Here is a 20,641-nt window from a genome sequence, read left to right as displayed (position 1 = left end):
CTTTTCTCTTTGGAGTGTCGAAGAATGAGAGGGGACTTGATAGAGGTCTACAAGATTATGAGAGGCATAGATATGGTGGATAGTCAGTACCTGTTTCCCAGGGCACCAACAGCAAACACCAGAGGGCATATGTACAAAATTAAGGGAGGGAAGTTTAGGGAAAACATCAGGGGTAAGTTTTTTTTTAAACAGAGGGTTGTGAGTGCCTGGAATGACTTGCCAGGGATGGTGGTAGAGGCTAAAACATTAGGAGTATTTAAGAGCCTCTTGGACAGGCACATGGATGAAAGAAAAATGGGGGGTTATGGGGTAGTTTGGGTTTAGTACTTTTTTTTAAGGATTATGTGGGTCAGCACAACACAGAGGGCTGAAGGGCCTGTACTGTGCTGTAGTGTTCTATGTTCTAAAAGTTGGAGCATTATGTTGCAGTTGTACAAGATGTTGAAGAGGTCACACCTGAGGTTCATTTTTGTTTGCCCTGCCATAGGGAAGACTCCATTGAACTGGAAAGAGTGCAGAGCAGATTTACAAGGCTGTTGCTGGTCTTAAGTGATTGAGTTGCTAAGCAGTTGGGATTTTATTGAATGCAGCATAGGAGAATGTAGGGTGCCATTACATAGAATAAAAAACACAGAAAAAAAAATAGAAAACCTACAGCACAATACGGGCCCTTCAGCCCACAAAGTTGTGCTGGACATGTCCCTACCTTAGAAATTACTAGTCTTCCCCATAGCCATCTATTTTTCTAAGCTTCATGTACCTATCCAAAAGTCTCTTAAAAGACCCCTGCCTCCACCACTGTTGCCAGCAGCCCATTCCACACATTCACCACTCTGATTAAAAAGCTTACCCCGACATCCCCTTTGTACCTACTCCCCAGCACCTTAAACCTGTCATCTTGTGACAACCATTTCAGCCCTGGGAAAAAGCCTCTGACTATCCACACGATCAATGCCTCTCATCATCTTATACACCTCTATCAGGTCACCTCTCATCCTCCATCACTGCAAGGAGAAAAGGCCGTGTTCGCTCAACTTGTTTTCATAAGTCATGCTCCCCAATCCAGTCAACATCCTTATAAATCTCCTCTGCACCCTTTCTATGGTTTCCACATCCTTCCTGTAGTGAGATGACCAGAACTGAGCACAGTACTCCAAGTGGGGTCTGACCAGGGTCCGATATAGCTGCAACATTACCTCTCGGCTCCTAAGTTCAATTCCACGATTAATGAAGGACAATACACCATATGCCTTCTTAACCATATAGTCAAACTGTGCAGCTACTTTTAGCATCCCATGGACTCGGACCCCAAGATCCCTCTGATCCTCCACACTGCCAAGAGTCTTACCATTAATACTATATTCTGCCATCATATTTGACCTACCAAAATGAACCACTTCACACTTATCTGGGTTGAACTCCATCTGCCACTTCTCAGCCCAGCTTTGCATCCTATCAATGTCCTGCTGTAACCTCTGACAGCCCTCCACACTATCCACACCTTCAACCTTTGTGTCATCAGCAAACTTACTAACCTATCCCTCCACTTCCTCATCCAGATCATTTATAACAATCACAAAGAGTAAGGGTCCCAGAACAGATCCCTGAGACACACCACTGGTCACTGACCTCCATGCAGAATATGACCCGTCTACAACCACTCTTTGCCTTCTGTGGGAAAGCCAATTCTGGATCCACAAAGCAATGCCCCCTTGGATCCCAGCCTCCATACTTTCTCAATAAACCTTGCAAGGGGTACCTTATCAAATGCCTTGCTGAAATCCATATACACTACATCTACTGTTCTTTCTTCATCAATGTGTTTAGTCACATCCTCAAAAAAAATTCAATCAGGCTCATAAGGCACGACCTACCTTTGACAAAGCCATGCTGACTATTCCAAATCATATTATACTTCTCCAAATGTTCATAAATACTGCCTCTCAGGATCTTCTCTATCAACTTACCAACCACTGAAATAAGACTCACAGGTCTATACTTTCCTGGGCTATCTCTACTCCCTTTCTTGAAAGAAGGAACAACATCCACAACCCTCCAATCCTCCGGAACCTCTCCCGTCCCCATTGATGATGCAAAGATCGTTGCCAGAGGCTCAGCAATCTCCTCCCTCACCTCCCACAGTAGCTTGGGGTACATCTCATCCGGTCCCAGTGACTTATCCAACTTGATGCTTTTCAAAAGCTCCAGCACATCCTCTTTCTTAATATCTACATGCTCAAGCTTTTCAGTCCACTGCAAGTCATCACTACAATTACCAAGATCCTTTCCCATAGTGAATACTGAAGTATTCATTAAGTACCTCTGCTATTTCCTCAAGTTCCATACACACTTTTCCACTGTCACACTTGATAGGTCCTATTCTTTCACGTCTTATCCTTCTGCTCTTCACATATTTGTAGAATGCTTTGGGGTTTTCCTTAATCCTGCTCACCAAGGCCTTCGCATGGCCCCTTCTGGCTCCCCTAATTTCCTTTTTAAGCTCCCTCCTGTTAGCCTTATAATCTTCTAGATCCCTAACATTACCTAGCTCTCTGAACTTTTGTAAGCTTTTCTTTTCTTCTTGACTAGATTTATTACAGCCTTTGTACACTACAGTTCCTGTACCCTACCATAACTTCCCTGTCTCCTTGGAATGTACCTATGCCGAACTCCAAATATTCTTGCACATTTGCCACATTTCTTCCATACTTTTCCGAGGACATCTGTTCCCAATTTAAGCTTCCAATTTCCTGCCTGGTAGCCTCATAATTCCCCTTACTCCAATTAATCACTTTTCTAACCTGTCTGTTCCTATCTCTCTCCAATGCTATGGTAAAGGAAATAGAATTATGATCACTATCTCCAAAAATGCTCTCCCACTGAGAGATCTGACACCTGACCAGGTTCATTTCCCAATACCCAGAAGTTGATCACTAAACTGAATTTGCCGCCAGAAGATGTGGTTGAGGTGACTGCAGCAGCAACATTTATGAAACACTTGGACAGGTGCAGTGCATGGATAAGAAAAGGTTTAGTGGGATATGGACAAATGAGGGTAGTGCTTTCTAGTTATTTACCTATTTAGAAATACAGTGTGGAACAGGCTTTTCCGGCCCAATGAGCTGTGCCACCCAGGAACACTCCCATTGAACTCCAGCCTAATCACAGGACAATCTTTACGGACCAATTAACCCACTAACCAGTACGTTCTTTGGATTGTGGAAGGAAACTGCAGCACCTAGAGGAAACCCATGCAATTACAGGGAGAATGTACAAATTCCTTACAGACAGCGACGGGAATTGAACCCATCACTGGTGCTGTAACGCATTGTGCTAACCACTATGCCACTGTGCTGCCCCAACTCACGAGCCCCTATTATGAAGCACATTGCCACAGTTGTGAACATTTGATAATAAAGTGACCCCCTTCCTGATAGTGACCCTTCCACACGAGGAAGCATTCTCTACACATCCACCTTGTCCTGAGGCAGAAACTAAGTGGTCAAATTTCACGTGGGGCATTCATCGTGTTTCCCATTGCCACAGAAACACATAATTCTCCGATTTAGAAAATGCTGCTTGGAAAGATTCTGACCGCAGAGGCTGTGAGCTGAGAATCAAAAAATTTATAAAAAGCAGAAAGCCAATGAATTGGCTCTCGTTAAAACAAAATGGCCCCCACTTGAAGAACACAGGTGTGTGTTCTGGCAACTAACTATTTTCCTGTCCTCCTCCACACCCCCCCACCGGCCTTCCCAGAGGAAGCAGCGGTCTGCGGTCATGCAGGGACCACTGATTGAGTCCAGGCTGCAGACCAGTTTTAATGCTGGGTAACCTGAGACAAACTATAAATCCTGCTCTTGGAAAGTACGTGAAGTAACAAGATACTGTTTTCCCATCGCAGTCTCCTCTCCTGGGATTACAGCAGAAGAATTCTAAGCCAGATAGATGCAGCCACAACATGGATAACAGCCTAGAATGCTGAGGGAGGTTCTAAATGCAAAATAGATCTTTTTTCATGGGTGTATCAGTTGGAATAGAGTACAAGACAGTGCAACTACTGTTTCTGAAAAACGGACATAGCATTTCCTCAACATCTAAGTCTAATGGGTTCTATAAGGTTGCCATAACCAGAGGTGGGGTTTAGTGGTGATATGCCCATTACCCATTAAATGGGGCACATCTCAAAGCCTCTGATAAACAAGTCCAGCTCCTGGTCTTCAAATGGGCTTAGCCACCAAGCCTGATGGAACCATTTCAACTGACAGACGGGGCAAAAGCAGGTTACTGGCAGCTTAAACCAGCCTCTCCAGCCAGATGAGGCTCATCAGTCATGATTGGCAGCTCATGTAGGAGGAGGAAAGCTCTCATTTCATACCTCTGCTGCCTTGTGGCCACACTAAGTCATGGGAAAGGCCACGGGAGTAAACCCCAAGGAAAAACCCAAAGCTAGAGTATCTAAGGCAGCGCTACGTTGAGTTCAATGTTGACGGGCAACCCTTGCGATGCCGCTAGTGCCACACTCTATCGGTCTCTGCCGTTCCTTTGGATTCTTCCGCCGCATGGAGAGGGGAGCCTGCTGCAGGGGCAACGGCTTGCTCTCCATATCGTACATACATATCATTAAGATTGACAGATAGGATGCAATGGTCAATCCCAACCAACAGAGGGTCCTATGGCAAATGAAAGCATTGCAGACAGAAATAAAGCAAACACTGTAAAGTCCAGCAGCTTTGCCTCTGGGTCCAAGTACCATTTGAGGATCAGGCCAGGTATGGGACAGCTCAGACAGAGGTGCAAACAGATCTGGGAGTCCTCGTGCAGAATTCCCTAAAGGATAACTTACAGGTTGAGTCGACGATAAGGAGAACAAATGCAATGTAAGCATTCATTTTTGAGAGGATTAGAATATAAAAACAAGGATGTAAGGCTGAGGTCAGGCTGTTCTTGGGCTATTGTGAATCATTTTTATCCCCCATCTAAGAAAGGGTGTGCTGGCATTGGAGATGGTCTAAGGAGGTTTGTGAGAATCTCAGGAATAGAAGGGTTAACAGATGAAAAGTGTTTGATGGCTCTGGGCCTGGACTTACTGCAGTTTAGAAAAATAATGAATCCACTCTACCCTAGATAGAGTGGATGTGGAGAGAATGTTTCCTACAGTGAGGAATTTTAGGGCTAGAATGCAGAGTTTCAGAATAGAAGGGCATTCATTTTGGAAAGAGATGAGGAGGAATTTCTTCTGCTAGGTGATGAATCTGTGGAATTCATTGCCACAGACAGCTGTGGGGGCCAAGTCATTCGGTATATAAAAAGGAGGTTGATATGTCCTTCATTAGTAAGGGTGTTAATGGTTATGAGGACAAGGAAGGAGAATGACGTGCTCTTTTCTCATTGCTACAATCAGGGAGGAGGTACAGGAGCCTGAGGGGACACATTCAACATTTCAGGAACAGCTTCTTCCCCTCCGTCATCAGATTTCTGAATGGACATTGAATCCATGAACACTACATCAGTATTTTCCTCTGTTTTTGCATTGCTTATTTAATTTAATTTTCTGTTATATATATATATATATACTTCTGGCCATTTATAGTTTATTAGTATTATGGATTGCAATGTTCTGCTGCCACAAAAAGTTTCTTGACATATCCCAGTGACATTGGACCCGATTCGGATCCTGAACTGCTAAGCTAGTGACCCATTGTTAATAGGCGTCCTTGATACTGCTCCAATGTGCAGTGCTAATTAAAGAAGAGACTGAAGAGTGTTTCGTACTTGGTCCTTTCACGCTGTTGCAAAGGTTTATGCTGAGGTCATCAACGATTTCGGACAGCAGGGAGAAATCAGCCACGTTGTACATGTGAATGCTGTCTGGGTCGGAGGCGATCTGTTTCAATTCGGTTTCATCCGCATTCTTAATACCTAAAAAAAACCATCAGAATTGACAAGAATCAGCATATACCGGAAAATCCAACCAATTGGCAAGACCCTGCAATGGACTGCTGCCACGTAACCTTTTTATTATACACATATTACATATTGTTTACCGTTTTTATTATCCGTATTGCAATAGACTGCTGCAACGTGCCAACAAATTTCACAACATATGCCAGTGATATTAAACCTGATTCTGGATCCTGAGGGCAAGTTAAAGCGTCATCAGGGTCTCTCTACCCCACCCCTACTCAAAAGTGCTGTATTCACAGTGTTTCCAGTATTATCCTTCCCACAATCTCCTTGACGTCCTGCCATCAGGCAGAAGGTACCACAGTGCAAGAACTTACAGGCTGGGCAACAGCTTGCTCCCCCAGATATCAAACTTCTTAACACCCAGCACACGTGTACACTCTGCCTCCCCCTCCCACCAACTCAGACACACTCTCAACCTGCACTGGTCACTTTCCATCTCTTATTGCTGCTGTCCCACATATTTACACGACTGCTTTTTGTATTATAACAGTGTCGGTAACATTATACTGTCTCACATATACATGCACCTCACACTTTATGCCAACCAGGTCACGCCAATCGGGGACTTGCAGCAATTAATAATAATTAGCTCATTAATTGTTGTGACTGTACGCACAGGATCGTAACGATGTGTGCTGTGTGTGACTATGTTCTGTGTTTTGCACCTTGGCCCTAGGGGAACGATGTTTCATTTAGCTGTATACATGTGTGTGGTTGACTGGCAATAAACTTGAATCGTCCTTTCTCACCAAGAACTCCTCTATTATCTTTCAGTTCTATAAAACCTGCAGCTCTGTCCAATCCAGCTCTCCCCGTGTCTTGCAATTATATCTCTCCATTTGCCTGCATAGAGTGAAAAACAGTAAAGAACAGCAGCAGGCCCTGAAGCACATTTTGTTGTGGCTGAATTATTTCACTAATAATTAATGGCAAACTAAACTAATCCCTTCAACAACAAAAAAAGCCACATCCCTCCATTCTCTGACCCAAGAATCTTCTAAAAAAAACCTCTATATTTGCCTCTACCAACACAACATTTTGAACTTTCCAGGGACTCTGCAAAAAAAAAAAAAATAAATTGCTCCATGCATCTCCTTTGAAGAGTCAACATTTCTGACCGAGGCATCCTGACGAAAGGTCTCGGGTGAAAAGGTTGACTGTTTATTTCCCTCCACTGATGCAACCTGACCTACTGATTTCCTTCAGCATACTCCAACACGCATGAGCCACAGGAGCAGAATTAGGCCCCGAGGCCCATCGACTCTGCTCCACCATTCCTTCATGGCTGACTTATCTCCCCTGTGAGCCCCATCCTCATTCTCCCGCCTTCTCCCTGTAGCCTTTGAAGCATTGACTAATCAGGAACCTAACAATCACTGCTTTAAATATACCCAATGAATTGGCCTCCACAGCCGTCTATAGCAAGGAACTGCATAGATTCACGGCCCTCTGGTTAAAGAAATTCTTCCTCATCTCTATCCTAAAGGGATGTCCAATTAATATTATGGCCGACTGCAGGCCATTCGGCCCACAATTGTCTACTGACCTTTCAATCTACTCTAAGATCAATCTAACTCTTCCTTCCTGCATAGCCCTCCATTTTCATATCATCCATGTGATGATATCATCATTCAAAAGAGCCTCTCAAACGTCCCTAACGTATCTGCCTCTACCACCAACCCCTCACAGGGCATTCCATGCACCCACTACTCTCCATGTAAAGGATTTAACTCTGACATCCACTCTATACTTTCCTCCATTAGGAAATTTGTATTCAGTTTTACAAAAATGGGAATGAAAAGTCACAACTAATAGACTTAAATTTCTAACAGATTTGCTAATCTTACGTGATTACATTAATTTGGAATTGGTCTTGTGACAAAAATTTCACATTAATAGCTGTCCTTATGGAATGGTTGGCCACTCATACAAACTGCAAGGCTCAATTTCCTTGAGTACCCAGTCTACACTCAGTGGCCACTTTATTAGGTACACCTGCTCATTAACACAAATATCTAATCAGCCAGTCATGTGGCAGCAGCTCAATGCATAAAAACACACAGCCACAGGTTCAGTCTTAAATATATTTTGTTTTTCTATTAAATGTTTGTTTGGCCACCAAGAGAACCACCATCTGATTGAAAAGTTTACTATTCTGTTTCTGCGTGCAACTAGTTTATATTTGAGAATTTGAGTTTCATGAAATTCTATAATTAATTGTACATCCTGCAGAGGGCAGTAATACACCTAGCTGTCTCTAAACTGCTGGAAATAGAAGAAGAGGAGGAGGTTCAGTTGTTATTCAAATCAAATATCAGAATGGGAAAGAAATGGGACCTAACTGACTTTGACCATGGAATGATTGTCGGATCTAGGCAGAGTGGTTTGAGTATCTCAGGAACAACTGATTTCTTGGGATTTTCACACAAAATAGTCTCTAGAATTTACAGAGATGGTGCAAAGAAAAAAAAACATCCAGTGAGCAGCAGTTCTGTGGGTAAAAATGCCTTGTTAATGAGGGGAGAATGATCAGACTGGTTCGAGTTGTCAGGAAGGTAAGAGTAACTCAAAAAACCAGATGTTACAGCACTGGTGTGCAGAAGAGCATCTCTAAATGTAAAACACATCAAACCTTGAGGAAGATGGACCACGGTATTGAAAGGCCACATTGGGCCCCACTCCTATACCTAATAAAGCGAACCAGTATGTATTTACAATACCTTTTCTAATTTCTCAATGGCTCAGTTTCACTTGCCAAATCAACCTACCAACAGCATAGAGCTCCACCCCAATGTTACGCAGCGTCTCCGAAGGACTAATGACATCATCTTGCGATTTCCCGTCAGTGATGAGGACGCCAATCTTGCGTGCATTTGGCCGGGCGCCAGCGTCGTCCTTGAAGTTGTTTTGCAAAATGTAGTTGAGAGCCATGCCTTTGAATTACAGTGGGAAAAAGAAATTTAACAGATTAGTTACCAAAGACAATTTCCTTGGGAGATAAAGTTAGTAACAGGAGAGAAAGTTCTTGGTTATATTCCAAATCATCCAATCCCAACCTCCCCACCCAATCTAAAACCTACACTCAGTGGGGAACTCATCCAAATGGAGTGACCACAAGATGGGGGATAGAACTGGCAGAAGAGCTGCAGTAATGCCCAAAGCGTCTCATGCAGGAGATTGGGGTGGGGCGGGGCAGGGTAGGGTGGGGATAGGATCTATTCACAATCAACATTTCCTCCAATTGATTACAACTGGCTATATTGTTGATAATCAGTCATGATCCACAATCACCAATTGTTGATCATCAATTATCAATCACAACCACTATTTGTGGATGATTAATCATAAGTATCAATTGGCATGATGTGTCAACAAACACACTCATCAGTTGTGATGATCAATCATCATCACAATCATCAGCTGTGATGGACAATCTTCAATTAAAGTGTCTGATTGACTTAAATGTCTAATTGGTTCTCTCCTCTTTAATGGTGACATAAACTTGGAATTGGGCTTCTGATAAGAGTTTCGTATTAAGACTTGACCTAATGGAGTGGTTGGCCTCTCATACAGACAGCAGGGCTCAGTTGACTTTGAGCAACCAATCTTTTTGGTTACTCAATAGCAATCTCAAATGATCAGATTCCTTATTGTTGCATCCAACCTTGGAGAAGATACAACTAAAATATAACAAAATAGAGGCAACAGAAAACCATTGGAACTACCCACTCCTTGGTTGTATTGTCAGACTTCAAAATTTCAACTATGCACTTCACATTTCATTCCCAGTACACAAGTGTAGAGGAGAATGAAATAATTGTTACTTCAGATACAAAGCAGCACAAAAATGCAAGAAGATAAAACCACATTAATAAAAAATACAATAAATTAAATGCATAAGATAATATATATATTGATTGATTGTATAAAGTGACTATGCACAGGAGTGTTTGTATGTAAAGTGACTCTGACAGGAAATGATAAGTAGGAGGGGTGGAGTTAGTTGGGTGGAGGTGTTGATCAGCCATATTGCTTGGGGAAAGTAACTGTTTCTGAGCCTGCTGGTCCTGGTGTGGATGCTACCTAGGCTCCTCACCGATAGGAGTGGGACAAACAGTCCATGAGCAATGTGGGTGGAATCCTTCATAATGCAGTATGTGTAATGGTTAGCATGCCACGATTATAGCTCAGGGAGTTCAATTCCGGTGCTGTTCTGTTAGTCCTCCCCGTGGAACATGTGTGTTTTCTCTGGGTCCTCCAGCTTATGCCCACAGTCCAAAAATGGTCATTGTATGTTGTCCCGTGATTTAGATTAGGGTTAATCCAGTTTGACAGAGTCTGTTCATGTGTTCACATTTATTTAAGTATGATTATTGACATTTATGCATGTGACCATTCTGCTAATTGTTGATTGCTCATGGCTGTTTGTACTGTTGTCTTGTAAATTGTTGGTTGCTGTCGTGTTGTCTGTAATGGTATTGTCCTGTTTTATGCTTGGCACCAAACCTCAATCAATTCTTTTCACATACTGGCAATAAAGTAATCCTGATTCTGAATCTGACCTCGACCTTTGAATTTTGATATTAACGTTGGATCTTTGACTTTTGAGTTTGAGGTTGAGGGAACTGCATGACCTAGTCTGATACAGCAGGTAAAATACCTTACCTGTTAAAGTGTTGCCACCCTTGTAAGGTAAGGAAGACACAGCATCCAGTAGGCTCTTCTTGTCCTTGTATTGATTAAGGTTCCACTCGGTCCTTGGGTCGCCACTGTACTGTGCCAGACCTTAACAACCGAAAAACCAATGAGTAAGTAACAACAGAAGCTAGGAAAATTAAACAACAGCACAAGAGATTCTGCAGATGCTGGAAATCACATGCAAAATACTGTAGGAACTCAATAGATCAGACAGCATCAATGGAGAGTCGACGTTTTGGGCCAAGAGTCTTCATCAGGACTGGGAAGGATGGGGCAGAAGCCTGAATTAGAGGGGAGGGGCATGAGTACAAGTTGGCAGGTGATAGGTAAGACCAGGTGAGTGGAAGGTGGGTGAGTGGGAGTGGATGGATGAGTTAAGAAGCTGGGAAGTGATAGGTGGAAGAGGTAAAGGGATGAAGAAGGAGGAATCTGATAGGTGAGGAGAGTGGACCATGGGAAAAAGAGGAGGAGAGGCTTCAGAGGGAGGTGATAGTTAGGTGAGGAGAAAAGAAGGGGTAAGAGGGGAGCGAGAGTGGGGAAGGGAAGAAAAGAGAGAAATTATCGGATGTTAGGGAAAACAAAATAGGAGGTGTTACTCCTCCTACCTGAGGATGGCTTCATTATCGCAGCAAAAATGAAGGAGTAAATAAAGCCACTGAAGCCTCACCACATATCACTAAAACTCACCGAATTGCACTCTTCGCGGGCCAATCTCAAACACCTGGATCAACTTGCCGATGAAGCTTCTGATCTGGCGGAAGTTTAGCCTCCCAATGCTCCAGGAGCCATCTACCAGCAGCACGATGTCTGCAGCTGCCGTTGTGGTACACTGCAGCCCTGCCACGATCAGAAAACAGTCAGTGTGGAGGACCAGACCTTCAAACAAACCTCATGCATACTTTCATGAAGGAGCCCTGTGCGTTAAGGAGCAACTGAAGTTACAATTATTTAACGATGGAAAAAAACATAATTTGTTCTAGAATAAAATGAACTTTGAAGCCTCCCTGTAATACTCACCTATGTGACCTTCCTGAGGTAGTAACCCTGCAGAAAAGTATCACTAAACTCAAAGGGTATTCATGCAACTTCATCACAGGAAAGGTGAAGGAGATGAAATTGCACACAGTATGATAAGAGACAATGGTTTCTTACAAATGTCTTTACTTATGCTGAGCAGAAACAAAATTGAGCCAATTGTATGTCTCTGAGTCCAATTTAACCTCATGCCTCTATTGTCTTTCATTTTACGCCCATTTATTTTGCTCGTCTGACTCTCACCAGTTGCTGAGACACAAATCACTATATCAACAATATTTTAAACTCAGCACCTGAAGCATTTCTCTGTGTTTGGAGACATAATATAAAACCTTATCAACTTAAAGGAACAGTGGTTGTTTGACCAAACTTCTCTTTTAGTTCGAGGGAGAAAAGTCAGAAAGGACTTTTTGTTTCCTGCACACTTTTTTATTTGGATGATGTGATGTTCAAGATATCTTTGTAAAAGGTAACAAAGATACCTCTTGTAGATGATAACAATATCTTTCCACATAGCTTACTACCTTTAAATAGGTAAATTGTTTTTTAAACCAATTTGTACTACGGTACATTAACAATAATACTCTACGTCAGTTATTGCTACAGAAGCAAAAAGAAAAGTTTGGCAACAGCGATTTAGATGAAGTTTGTTCCTTCTTAATGCTGGATAAAGCAAGATCAAGCATTTAGTTATAACAGTGCATTCTAATATTAATAATTAATTTAGTTGATTAATTAGGAAAAGAATTATGACCACAAAAGAACAGGAATATTGTCAGATAAACAAATTACCATCAAGCCTGGGTTTCCTCTTGTCTGAAGTGCATACTTATGATTCAAAGAAGTTTAAGATAAATACACTTGGATTGTCATTTGCCAAGTCATTCTGGATTAAGTGCTTTACTTTTGTCAGGATTCGGCATCATTTATTTTCTAAAGAGCCCAACATTTCTGAAGATCCTTCAAATTCAGACATCCAATACCAAATGAAATGTGAGGACTCTGGAGAAGAAGCCTGGAAGAGTGATGGCTGAGACGCCATACTTTCAACACTGGTCAATCAAGCATCAACTCAACATCATCACACAAACATTCCACGGTTGAGTTATAAACTGAAAATATTGCACTGATACTTCTCAATCTACCTATGTAAAAATATTGTACAAACTCCTATAGCACCAAACTGTGGAAGACCACACCGCACAAATATCTGAAATGCCAAAGACCACAGTACACGGGCAAGACTTGAAAAGATTCTTTATTTAAACGTGCAGAGTGCTTGCGTCTGTCTGAACATAACTGATTTTTTATTTTTGCAGATCTCATGAAAATCCACGCAGATGCTGGCTTTGTACCAAGCCATGACTCTTTGGTGATTTCCAGAGGAGTCCTTTGGTGTGTTTTTCCCGTGCTTGTTAAGGCGCCTGCTTTAAATGGGCAAAAGACATTAAGCAGGCATACAGTTCTGAATGCAGCAGAGTAAAACATGAGGGAGGGGGGTGGAGGAGAATGGAAAGCTTCTTCCATATTAACACGAGATTCTGCAGATGCTAGAAATCCAGAGCAACACACACAAACACACACAAAATATCTGGAGGAAATCAGCAAGTCAGGTAGTATCAATGGAGAGAAATGAAGGGTCTCAGCCAGAAACATCAACCGTTTATTCATCTCCATAGATGCTGCCTGACACGTTGACTTTCTCCAGTATTTTGTGTGTGCGTGTGTGTGTGTATGTGTTGCTCTCTATAAATAACCAAAATTGATATTTGAGGCAAACAGACATATGACTCATAATCAATAATCATTAAGCTTTATACATAATTAAGTGCTACTTATGACCACAAATGCAAAATTCAACATTTGAATCAACAGCGGGCATCCTTAAAAAAGTGCATGCAGGGAACAGGAAAATAACTGCACTTAAACCCAGTGACAGTGCAATTGAAGATCTCAAATGAACACTTAACACACTCAGATCTCTCTGACCTGTTTAAACTCATTCAAATAGATGGGCTCAATGCAGGCATATAAATGGAACACTTGATGCCACTCAAATGAACACTAAGTGCGCCCAGTTCTGTCTGACCTGTTTAAACTCATTCAAATAGATGGGCTCAATGCAGACATGTAAATGGAACACTTGAAGCCGGAAAAGAGTACTTTACAACAAATATTCCAATTAGTCTTGCTTCCATTCACTGACAATGTTTAAACTGATTCAAATCTACATGTAAGGCAAGTGGTTACAGAAACAACCCTTATCCATGAAAGGATGTGCTGACATTGGAAAGGGTCCGGGGGATGTTCATGAAAACAATTCCAGGAAAGAAGGGGTTAATTTGAGAGGAGTGTTTGATGGCTCTGTGTCTGTGCTCGCTGGAGCTTAGAAAAATGAGGGAATCTCATTGAAACCTATAGAATACTGAAAGGCCTGGACTGACTGGACGTAGAGAGGATGTTTCCTAGTGAATCTGGTAGCAGAGAGCACAGCCTCAGGAAAAAAGGATGTCCCTATAGACAGAGAGGTGGAGGAATTTCTTTCTTTACCCAGAGAGTAGTGAATCCGTGGAAGTTATTGCCACTGACAGCTTGAGGCCAAGTCACTGGGTATATTTAAAGCAGAGGTTGATAGATTCTTGATTAGTCAGGGACAGATTTACAAAAGGGGAATCATGCTTAAGAAACCAACCTGGGTTTTCTTGTGGAACAGATAAGTGAGAGCCAATGGATGTGGTGCACTAGGATTTTCAGAAAACATTTGATATTGTCTGACGTTAGGCACTACTACAGTGCATAAAGGGACTTATTTTATTTAGAGATGCAGTGCAGAACAATCCCCTATGGCTCACTGAGCCGAACCGCCCAGTAACCCACCTATTTAACTCTAGCCTAATCACAGGACAATTTGCAATCACCAATCAACCTTAACCGGTTAAACGGTATGTCTCTGCAATGTGGGAGGAAACCCGTGCAGTGACGGGGAGAACATTTAAGCTCCTTACAGATGCCACTGGAATTGAACTCAGCACTCCGGAAGTTAGTCAGGCTAACTACATTACTGTGGCACACCTTGAGATTAGGAGCACTATTCTGGTATGGATTAAAAATCGGTTAATAGACAGGAAACTGAAAACAGGAATACACAGGAGCCAGACAGCCGGGCAGGTAGCACAGTGATCAGTGCCGGGCTCTAGTTATTTGTAGTTTAGACCAATGACTTGGATGAGGGAGTATTGCTGGAGAAACTCAACAGTTCAGGCAGCATCTGTGGAGGGACATGGACACAAAATAATCTGCAGATACTGGAAATCCAGAGAAACACACACAAAATGCTGGAGAAGAGTAAAGAGCTGACATTTCATGCTAAGACCCTTCATTAGGGCTGAGTCGATGTTTCTGTAATGATTCTAATTTGCTGACATTATGAAACTGGCTCACCACCTTGTGAGTTGTGAGGAGATGCAAAGAGGCTTTTAGACAAAATAGCAAGGCTGAATACATCAATGCATGCGTTTCCTCTCAGTCCAAAGACATACTGGTTAGTAGGTTAATTGGTCATTGTAAATTGTCCTATTGTTAGGCTAAAGGTTAAATTGGGGGCTGCTGGGTGGCACGACTCGGTGGGTTAAAAGGGGAAGGAAGGAAGGAGGAAAGAAGGAAAGGGGGAAAGAAGGCAAAGAAAGAAAGGAAAAAATAAAGAGAGAAAAAGAATGAAAAAGAAAAAAGAAAGAAAGAAGCAAGAAAAGAAGGAAGAAAGAAAGACAGACAGGGACAATCGTGATGTTATCCACTTTGGAAGAGAAAAGGGAAAGTTGGATTTGATGGGTAATTGGAAGGCTATCGGAATAAGGCATTGTGCCGGGGGTTCAATCGTGCTGTATAAAGAGTCAAACAGCCTATGCTGCTCGTCCTTCGCTACATTTCTCTATTCTAGCTACTTGGTGCTATATTCTCAAATAGATCCACATTGCTCTTACGACTATTGTAATATAATCCCTCTGCTATTCTTCAAACGCAGTTTCAGATTTATTTATCACATGTATGTTGCAACATAGTGAAATGTGTCACTTGTGTGAGCAACCAACACAACCCAAGAGGTATGAGGACTGCCCGCAAGTGTAGCCACACATTCCAGCGCCAACATAGCATACCTGCCATGCACAAACATCGCATGGCCACAATCCTCATCAATTGTTGTTGTCCGTGTGGCTAGTGCAGCCATGATCTTATTGAATGGCAGAGCAAGCTCAGTGGGCCAGATGATAAGTAACTAAGAATTTAGTTCGTAGTTCTTAGGAATCTTAAAATTAAGACTCCTGCTCTGAGTTCTGAGGTCTCTGGTATAGAAGGTAGCATGATAGTGTAGTGGTTAGCACAATGCTTTATTGTACCAGCGATCTGGGTTCAATTCCCACCACTGCCTGTAAGGAGTTTGTATGTTCTCCCCGTGACCACATGGGTTTCCTCCGGGTGCTCCTATTTCCTCTCCCAGTCAACAGACATACCGTTTGTTAGGTTATTTGGTTATTGTAATTGTCCTGTGATTTGGCTAGGTTTACATTAGGGGATTGTGGCATGGTTCAATTGGCCAGAAGGGCCTATTCCACATTATGTGTCAATAAAATAAAAAATATATATAGTAGTTTAGAATGTTCTTGATAAACTATTTCAGAGGAGCCCACTAGCTGGTATGGACATAGTGGGCCGAATGGCCGGTTTCTATGCTCCATGACTCGGTAACAAAATTATTTTAGAAATAATTTTAAGATGCCAGTCAGTGACACAATTTTGCAACTGCACCAAAACTATTTTCCAACCACAATATTTCCTTTTAAATTATGGCTTTTCATTTACTAGAATTAACATAAACTGAGTTTCGGCCAGATCAGCCATCATCTTATTGAATGGTGGAGCAAGTTCAACAGGCCCAATGGCTACTCCTGCTTCAATTTCTTAGGTACTTGTGTTCTTACCTCCCTGGATTATCAGAGAGGAGATGGTAATTTCTGCGAGGAAACTGCTCAATGATGCCTTTTGCTCTCTTTCCACAGTCCCTCAGAGTCAAAACAAACGTGTTAAATTTTTGGAACCAGATAAGGACTGAAGTCACGTCTAGCAATCTCATTCGATAGTGTTTCCAAACTTACAGGTTGCACACCATCTGTTATGGAAGGACACAGACTGGAAAAAGCTGGAGAAGTTCGCAAACTCAGTCAGTCCCATCATGGGCACTAGCCTCCCCGACATCCGGGACATCTTCGAAATGCAATGCCTCACAAAGGCAGCATCCATCATTAAGGACCCCATCACCCAGGACATGCCCTCTTCTCATTGCTACCATCAGGGAACAGGTACAGGAGCCTGAAGACTCACACTCAATGTTTTAGGATCAGCCTCTTCACCTCAGTCATCAAATTTCTGAATGGACAATGAACCCATTTTCACTACCTCACTACTTTTCTTTATTTTTGTACTACTTATTTAATTGAATTTTAATTTAATTTTTAAAAAAATTCTAATTGTAATTTATAGTTTTTAAAATTATTATGTATTGCAATGCCTTCTGCTGTAAAACAACAAATTTCATGACATTTACTGGTGAAATTATTTCATGATATACCTGATTCTGATTTAGGCATTATAGACTTACTTCAAAAGTATTGTGAAAGACAGTAAGATTGAAGGGTTAAATCCCAGAACTTAATGACAAGGATGCAAACAGTTTAGTATTTGATCCAAAGCCTTTCAGCCCGAAATATTCTCTTCCCACAGGTGCTCCCTCACCTGCTGGCAGTTCCCAGCATTTAATGTTTTGATTTTAATTTAATTAAGTGCTTGGGCAATAAGTACAGAGTCGATCAAGAATTACAACAGGAAAAAATATTTAATGCGGTGACTGTTTAGGGTCTGGAAGGGTCTGATAATTCTTCCATCGATGTAGCGGAGGCAGATTTCACTGTAGTGATCTAGGAAATCTGAATAGGTAATGTGAAAGGGAAGAATTTACAGAGACATTGGGAAGGGGTGGAGAGATTGAAACAAGCTGGAATGCTCCTATAAACAGCCAATACAAATCCTACAGTCAATGTAGAGCCTCTGACATGCTGCCACTGTCTGAACACCCTCAAGAGAGTTGGGGGACAGAAAAGACATCCAAAGACGTACTGGTTAGTAGGTTAATTGGTCATTGTAAATTGTCCTGTTAACATAAGGGTTAAGTACGTGAGTCATTAGGCATTCTGGCTCGTTGGGTCAATAGGGTTTGTTCCACACTGTATCTCTAAATAAATAAAAAGACAACATTTAATTTATTCTAACATCAATGTTAGCTACAGATAAACGGACTGGTAGGAAATAGAACCATTGTGACAGGCATTGAAAGGTAGTCATTTACAGGAATAAGTCTAATGCAGGCAATTATTAATGTTGCTAAGGCAGGGCATTATTTGAAAATCTGTTTTGCTTGTTCAGGGTTTTAAGGTAACAAAGATATGCTACAAATCAGACAATTTAACTGAATGCGAGTATAAATGAGTATGTGACAGGTTTCAAAGACTGAGTGTTCTTTTCTATGTGCTTAGAGCATTTCCTTCTACAATCTGTTCCTATAAGCAATTCCATCTACGTTGCTGTTATCTCTACCTTCGACATTGCTATAATCTCTAAATTTCACGTTTCTGTAATGTTGCCGTTATCTGTAAATTCTACATTGCTGTTATCTCTAAATTCTACATTGCTGTTATCTCTAAATTCTCCGTTGGTGTACTCTCAGCCTTTTATGTTGCTGTTATCTGTAAATTCTACATTGCTGTTATCTCTGCCTTCTACGTTACTGTAAGCACTTCCTCCTATAATTGATATAATCTCTTTATTTTCCATATTGCTGTAAGCTCTTCCTGCTGTAGGTCGTGATAAACTCCTTCTTCTATGTCTTCAGGTCTTCACAGCTCTTCGTGTCTTATGAGGATAGGCTGAGCGAGCTAGGGCTTATCTCTTTGAAGCAATGGTGGATGATATGTAACACGATGGATGTGTACAAGATGACAAGTGGAATAGACCGACTGGACAGTCAGAGACTTTTTCCATGGTGGAAGAGGCTAATACAAGGGGCATAGTTTTAAGGTGATTGGAGGAAAGTATGGGGGGGGGGGGGGGATGTCAGACATAGGTATTTTCACAGAGTAGTGTTGCATGAAGCATGCTACCAGAAGTAATGGTAAAGTCAGGTATATTAAGGACATTTAATAGATAGCCACTGAGGGCTATACAGAAGGGAAGGATTAAATAGATCTTAGAGTAGGTAGAAAGATTGGCACAACATCCTGGATTTAAGGACCTCTGCTGTGCTGTACATTTTTTGTGTCCCAGTTCTATCTTCTTCCTTGTCTGTTGCAGTAAGCTCTACCTCTACGTAGCTATAAACTCTTGCTCCCACGTTGTGATCAACTGTACCTTCTATGTTGCTCTTGTATCCTTCTTTGATTCTGTAAGCTTCTCTATCTATGCTGTGATAATCTCTATCTCTATTTTGCTGTAAACACCAATGTCTAATATGTCACTGGCTGGAGAGAAAACACATCCTGCTCAACACTGATTAGCCAATGGACTGGTTACCTGGAGATCCCGAAGGCAACACTGGATTAACGTCATGCAGAGTTGTTTGTTCCTCTCCCAGCAACGGCACACTTTCACCATCTTCAAACATCCCAGACACAGCCACTTTGTAGGTGGTGCCAGCCCTGAAAGATGAAAAAGCACAGTGACATCATCATTAGACAAAATAAAAATCAAAATGAAGGATGCAGCTTCTTTATTGTGAAATGACATTAATGGGGGAGAAATTTATCATTTGCCCCGTGAGATGAAAGCATCAGCTGCTCAATATTCTCACCTACATCCACTGAAATCAATGCAACTTAACCCCCTCCAAGGTCAATGAAACCTTTCCCTCCTACACAGACTTCCAACTTTCTGTTATCCATGTGCCCACCTAAGAGTCAATCTAACCCTTCCCTCCTACAAAGTCCTCCACTTTTCTGTCATCTATAAGACCAGAAGACCGTAAGATACAGGAACAGAATTAGGCCACTTGCCTATTGAGAATGCTCCGCCATTTCATCATGGCCCCAGTCTCCTGCCTTCACCCCATAACCTTTCATGCCCTGACTAATCAAGAATCTGTCAACTTCCACCTTAAATATGCCCAAAGTCTTGGCATCCACAGATGCCTGTGGCAATGAATTCCACAGATTTGCCACTCTGGCTAAAGAAATTCTTCCTCATCTCTGTTCTAAAAGGACACCCCCTCCCCTATACTGAGGCTGTGTCCTCTGGTCTTGCACTCTCCCACCATGTGAAACATCCTCTCCACATCCACTCTATTGAGGCCTTTCAATATTCAGTAGGTTTCAATAAGGTCACTGCTCATTCTTCTGAATTCCAGTGAGTGCAGGCCCAGAGCCATCAAACATTCCTCATAATAAACAGTCTCGTCATGGCTTAATAGGCAACAGATAAAGCAATCTGCAGAGATTTCCTTCCGATTCAAGCAGAAGGAAACTACATCAGATGGTAATCCTTGAGCTTCAGTCTGAGTTGGGCTCAGACAGCCAATGCAGGGAAATACTGGGCACTCGTGGGCAGGTGGACTGACAACAAATGTCTAGCTGAGGGGCCTCTCAGTCGATCAGATTGTAATGAGAAGAAGATGTGCCTGCAGAGTAAGTAACGCAAAGCAGCCACTGCAAACCCCAGACTGGCCTGTAATCACACTGACTCCACTCTAAGCACTGATGACGTTTCTGATTGGATTCTGTTGTTGCTAATTTACCATCAAAAAATTAACTCTTCCAAAACTTCCTAATTTTACTTGAATATTTGGTGTTTTTCCCCAACATCAACACACCAACTGCTCAGGAAAATTACTTTCTTCATG

General features: G+C 42.0%; 1 protein-coding gene across 3 annotated transcripts in view; it reads right to left on the bottom strand.

Annotated features, from left to right (window-relative positions):
- Positions 1 to 20,641, bottom strand: part of col12a1a (collagen, type XII, alpha 1a) — a 367,155-nt gene that overhangs the window by 248,755 nt on the left and 97,759 nt on the right. For 2 of the 3 annotated variants that reach the window (XM_073050421.1, XM_073050420.1), the window contains exons 16-20: positions 19,321 to 19,445; positions 11,356 to 11,505; positions 10,636 to 10,755; positions 8,739 to 8,903; positions 5,776 to 5,922 (exon numbers count right to left, since the gene is read on the bottom strand). In XM_073050421.1, the coding sequence (XP_072906522.1) occupies positions 5,776 to 5,922; positions 8,739 to 8,903; positions 10,636 to 10,755; positions 11,356 to 11,505; positions 19,321 to 19,445 (707 nt within the window). The remainder of the gene's footprint in view (positions 1 to 5,775; positions 5,923 to 8,738; positions 8,904 to 10,635; positions 10,756 to 11,355; positions 11,506 to 19,320; positions 19,446 to 20,641) is intronic. The other variant, XM_073050422.1, reaches the window with a different exon arrangement.

The sequence above is a fragment of the Hemitrygon akajei genome, chromosome 7 (assembly GCF_048418815.1).
Source record: "Hemitrygon akajei chromosome 7, sHemAka1.3, whole genome shotgun sequence".
In the NCBI taxonomy this organism is placed as follows: Eukaryota; Metazoa; Chordata; class Chondrichthyes; order Myliobatiformes; family Dasyatidae; genus Hemitrygon; species Hemitrygon akajei.
Note: the sequence above shows the minus strand (reverse complement) of the source record. Positions and strands in the feature narration are given on the sequence as shown.